The 6294-nt window shown below is 27.0% G+C and overlaps 1 protein-coding gene across 1 annotated transcript; it reads left to right on the top strand.

The window, feature by feature from the left end:
* The first annotated feature begins 265 nt into the window (after positions 1-265).
* Positions 266-6294, top strand: LOC126854703 (putative fatty acyl-CoA reductase CG5065). The gene is made up of 9 exons (XM_050601684.1): positions 266-536; positions 1853-2055; positions 2876-3073; positions 3401-3594; positions 3920-4029; positions 4139-4337; positions 4777-5016; positions 5183-5446; positions 5988-6294. The coding sequence occupies exons 1-9, from the start codon at positions 482-484 to the stop codon at positions 6070-6072; spliced, it is 1548 nt and encodes a 515-aa protein (XP_050457641.1). The 5' UTR covers positions 266-481; the 3' UTR covers positions 6073-6294.

Raw genomic sequence — 6294 nt, 5'->3', positions numbered from 1 at the left:
CTTTTGTAAATTTACAATTATACAAATGTAATATAATGTTAAATCTGTCTTGTGCTAAATAAATAATGTAATTCAATTATGTATCAATCTTTAAAAGAAATAAGATGTTTTGAAATCGTTTGAAATATGCATATGAAATAACAATATAAATGGTACCAATTAAATCAGTCAGACAAGTTTAATTGGAATAGTTGAATCATTAGCATAAAGTAAAAAATAAAAATATAGATCAGTGTACAGCTACAATGACGTGCAGATGAGAAAAATGAAAAAAAAGAGATAGAGAAAGAGAGAGAGAGAGAGAGAGAGAGAGAGAGAGAGAGAGAGAGAGAGAGAGAGAGAGAGAGAGAGAGAGATCGGCATTATTCTACATGTTTCAGCACGCTGAAGCTCAGTAAGTTCAGAGCTTATAAATACGCACGATCTATTCTCATAAAATAGCAAACGTGTAGATTTGAACCACGTGTAGATTGTACTCATCATGATGGAAGGATTAAATCGAACATCATCAACAATATGTGAAACATCACTAATAGGTATCCAATATCATTCTCGATCATCATTATTTTTATCTTATATTGTTCTTTTGAAGCAAAACTATTATCAATTTTCAGATGATTTTTTATCGATATGCATATGTTATGGATGAAGTCCGCAAGGTGTGTAAAGTCGACATTGTCCGTAACATATACATATATATACTGATAAAAAAGATTTTAGCTCAATAATTTAACTTGCTGACAAGTTTTGAAATTTTTAATTGAAAGATTGATGCATTTTAATATAGTTTGTCATTTATATTCAATTTCCGGTAAATGTTGGGATTAATTTAAACCTCACGTATTATTTTCATTTTTACATATATTATATAGAATACATTCCCAAGTAATACATGTATTGAATTTTGTGACGCTCTTTTCTGGTTCCTGAGATTTGCAATTTTGAAGTATCGTAAAAATAACATTTTAAGAAAATGAGATTTATCTCCAATGACGTGAGGGGAGAATTTAAGGCGGCGGGAAGCACGCTTGAACTAATCATCCCATTCGTGACAACAACATTGGCGTATTTGTGAAGAGCATTTACACATTTTCCCAGTGATAAATAATTGTTAGAAAATAATATCTGTGGACGAGTGACTAAATCGGGAATCAAACCTTTCGCTTTCCGAGCAACTGCTTTTATCATTAACAAAGAAATCCCATAAACCTGAAAATTCAAATTTTTATGAAACCTTAAAAATGTGTAGAGAAGGTCAATAGATGAATTTAGAAACTTTCAGTTGTGACCGAAAAACAATTCTAAGGAAAGCATCCATCATATGTAGATCGACTTTTTGCTTTTCTCGAGAGCTATTCGAGATGTGAAAAACCGTTTTATATAAAAGTTGTATAAAAACAGTTCTAATCACAATTATTTTTTTGTAAATTATAAAATAATCATCATATGTATATAAACTTTAATATTTAACAAAGATGCACATTGGACTATAAAATTATAATTGTTTGAGTACAAATCGACTTATCATCGATTTTCTTTTACCATAATTCTTATTTACCCAAAGATTTTCGTCAACATAACTTTTGTTGTAGAAATTGTGCTGCGATAAAATAACAGATCGCCAGAACACAGAAGAGAAGAAAGATGAATAACATGAAATTGAAGTGATGTGTATAACATGTAAAACATTTTGCACAGTTGTATAAAAATGTAAACGCTATAAAGATTACACTGCAAATTGAATTTGTGCGATTTATTTATACATGTTTTACCGTATAAAATGCAGTCTCTCTTTTTTTGTCTTTTTTTCTGTGTTTTGATTTCAAATTTCGTAATATGTGATAAATTTCAGCCATGGACAAACCAAGGTCCAATATCCAATCTTTCTACAAAGGCAAGACCATCTTCATTACTGGCGCTTCTGGTTTCATGGGCAAAGTCCTTGTAGAAAAGTTGCTGTATAGCTGTTCTGATCTCAACAAAATCTACGTTTTAATGCGAGCTAAGAGAGGACACAGTTTCGACAGTCGGCTCGAAGATATATTCAAATTGCCTGTAAGACATTGTTCAAATTACACTATCTCTATTTTTATCTTAATGCCAAGATAATATTGTAAAGAATAATGTTGGGATATTCTGAAACATTTTTATAAATGTTATAACACGTTTATACATTTGCATTTTTCAATCAAATTTTTATTAATATTGACATAATTAATTTTTATATTAAATTGTCAATTACATAATGATGCTTAATGCTGTCAAGACTAAGCGACTGAGAAAGCTATGCAAACTTTATTGACTTATTTGTTAAAAGTTATGTAAAGAATATTTTACGAGTAACAATGGTTAAATAAGGTTAACAAGATGCAATCTTTTTATTTAGCGATCTTTCAGAGCAATTTTTCGGAATACATTTTTAATATTTTCTAAAAATGATACAAAATTTGTTTTTAGGGTAAAGCATATTATCATTTTTTTATATGTGTTCTTCTCCCTCCTTCTCTCTCTCATTTTGAAATTTTATTATAGTTTGTTATACAACATATATATATATATATATATATATATATATATATATATATATATATATAATAAGTTTTATATAAATTTTTTAAATTAAGTTGAATAGTATTTGTACTTTCTTCAAAATATTATAATAATATTTATATTATATTACATGTGATATAAATCATACGGAGTTAATATTACAAAAATTTATTATTAAATCTATTTTGAATATATGTATATAAATCAATTTTTTTAATACTAATCGAAATTATTCAAGCTAAAATATTTGTAAACAATTAATGTATACTATATACGCATATGTAAGAGATTAGCAAATAGTTATTGATAACTGGTATTTTTATAGCTGTTTCAAAGAATACGAACTGAAAAATCTCAAGTTTTGAACAAAGTAATACCATTTAATGGTGATGTATGTTCAGATAATTTGGGTCTTACTGATGAACAGTGTGAGCATTTAATAAATGAGGTAAACGTGGTATTCCATTGTGCCGCGAGTCTTCAAATGGACGCGAAATTGAAAGATGCTGTTGAAATGAACGTGGTAAGATATTAACCTCCATAGAAATCTAAATCAATGTCAATTTAAATACTTGTATTTATATTTTTTATGCATTATTAGTTATTTGCATTAGATGCGTGGCTGGTGATTGCAGTATCATTATTTTTAAACCTACATGTTCACGATACATTTTTAAATGATAAAAATATAGATGAAGATATCTATTTTTAAGAAGCTTTAAAATATTAAAGCAATATAAAAATTAGTGAAGCTTACTAATAATGAGAAGCATATATTTTTTTAAGCTTAATTTTGCGCGTATAATATTCTTAATGATATAAATGTATGAAATTTGATTTAATTTTTAAGGGAGGTACAAAAAGAACTCTAGACTTGGCAAAAAAAATGAAGCATTTGCAGGTTTTCCTGCAACTAAGCACAGCCTTTTGTCACGTCGAACAGAAAGAATTAGACGAACGTATCTATGATTCCCCTAATCCTCAGGATATCATGAGACTCGTTCAATGGCTAGACGAAGATAAAATCGATCTGATTACGCCCAAGTAATTAGAAATCTTTTAATAATTAATAATATTCAGCGCAAGCGTAGCCAACAAACGCATATTTTGACAAATTTTTATTATATATTTTTCAATTATAAACTTTATTAACAATTTGAAGTATTTAAAATTACAAATAATAATTACATATATAAAATAAACTAAAAAAATATTAGTATATAAGAATATTAGTAAACAATATTATTGTAATATTTATTTAACTTACCTGATTAACTCACTTAAATTTAATTGTTATCTCTCTCTTAATTTTGTATATATAAGCAATGTTTATGGCAGATTTTGCTTATTTATTTTTACAATTATTTAGATTACTACATCCGCATCCAAATACTTACACATATACAAAATACCTGGCTGAAACGTTAGTGGCGAACGAATATCCTAATCTGCCTTGCTGCATTGCTAGACCAGCGATTGGTAATTATCATAATATATTTTATAAATTATCAGAGATTATAAAAGAGATAATATCTCGGCGATTGTGTATAGACAAAAAGAATATGAAGATTAATTAATCTCATTGCAGTGTTGCCTTCTTACAAGGAACCTATACCAGGATGGGTCGATAATTTGAATGGATGTGTAGGATTATTTGCTGGCGAAGGCAAGGGTGTTATTAGATCGATGCATTGCAATGGCAATTATAACGCCGAAGTTATACCGGTTGATATAGCAATTAACACTTTAATCGCAATTGCGTACAAAATTGCTACTAGCCAAGAAAAGTAAATATCTCCATTTTGCTCAATCTCATTTTTAGCAATAGTTCTGTAATAATAGAGTATACATATAATAGAGTCTATCAAATTTTTAAATCAAAGTGGAATTTAATACTATGCTTGCCGCAACTCTCTAAATTATTTTTCGGTCACCAGCATTCTTTAAGATATTTTTGATATTAAGATTATAATATTTTAGATTGTTAAATTTATCTCTTTCAATTTCAAAAAAGGTTTTTCTCACTTGATTTTTTGAAAATATAAAAAAATTTCTGAATTTCTGAATTATTTAATATTATCCAATAGAAAGAAATCGAAAAGTTTTCATGTATATTCTGAATTGCATTGTTTGACTATTTTATATTTGCACATTTATTTCATTTAAATAAGTATGAATATTAACTTTTATTGTTAATTTTCTCTGTTTAATTTATCATTTTTATAGTTCGAAAAGTATACCCGTAATCAACATAACGCAAAGCGATATAGACCGTATAATGTTTAAGGAAATTTTCAAGAAGAGTAGAGAAATTATTTATGACTATCCTTTCGAGGGACAAATTTGGTATCCGGATGGCAGCATACATAGCAATAAATTTGTGCATAATATTTTTCTCTTTTTCTTCCAAATCATTCCCGCGTACTTGATTGACTTTCTGATGCTGTTATTTCGACAAAAGACATTGTAAGTTTCATATTCTTTAATGTTTTTAGACATTGTATATTCTTTTTTAGATTTTCATCTTTTACATTTTTTGTCTAACGTTTTTACATATAATTAAGATAATATTATATAACTGTATACAATTTCTTAGCTGTTATTTTTTTTTTTTTGTTATTTTTATAAACAGTATGGTCAGAATGCAGAACCAAATTCTAAAGAGACTCACGGTACTGCAATATTTCACCACGCGGCAATGGAAATTATGTAATAAAAATATAATTGCTTTACATAACGGAATGTCCTCAACAGATAAAAAGATTTTTCCAACTGTAATTTATAAATCCGAGATAATAAGTCGATCTTATTTTAAACATATCATCCTCGGCATGCGGCAGTACTGCATGAAAGAAGATTTGTCCACTTTGCCGAAAGCCCGTCGGCATCAAAAAATGTGAGTATTTTTTATGTAATATTCAAATAAAAAATTTACAGAATCTTTATATATTAATAATATATTCTTTGTAATTCTTAAAAAAAAAAAATATTTAATCATATAACAAAGAGGAGTCTAGTCAAAGCAATATTTGTGAGCAATATTTGTTTAATATTATTTTTTATTTAAATATATACCTTGTTCTTTAATGTTACAGATACATTTTTCATTTCATTTTTGTATATCATGTTTGTATAAATTGCGATTACAGTTTTTAGTAGCAACAACGATTTAATCCACATTTCTCTGAAAATTTAAGAAAAAATTATTTTTTAAATTCTTAAATTAATAAAATTAAATAAATTTTAAATTATAATATATTAATTCAATATTATAACAAAATTAAGCTTGGACTAAATCTAAATATATATTGAAGTCAAATTAAATTAATTTAAATTTTGAAATTAATTTTTTTAATTTCTCAGAACTTTAAAGTAATTTTTTATTCAGAATTTTCGTCATTTTTTATTGTATTTTCTGAAAAGTACATTTGTTTCAGGTTGTATGTTATCCATATCACGATAATATATCTGTTTTACTTCGGAATATTATATTTTATTTATAACATAATGTTGAAATGGTGAGGTTTTTCTTGGATTATGTTACCGCAAAAATAAAATCACTACCATTTATAAGCGGATTCGTAGAAATGATGAATCTTTGAGAGTGTTTAGTTCTTGAAACAAACATTCTATTGTATTTATGTTTATTGCATATACACGTAATCTGTGAAACCGCGACAAGAAGACGAGAAACAATAGTTTCTTCAACATTCATTGTCCAACGTATCTTTTACGTATCTATAT

The sequence above is a fragment of the Cataglyphis hispanica genome, chromosome 14 (genome assembly GCF_021464435.1).
Source record: "Cataglyphis hispanica isolate Lineage 1 chromosome 14, ULB_Chis1_1.0, whole genome shotgun sequence".
NCBI lineage: Eukaryota > Metazoa > Arthropoda > Insecta > Hymenoptera > Formicidae > Cataglyphis > Cataglyphis hispanica.
This window is presented reverse-complemented; position numbering and strand designations above follow the sequence as displayed.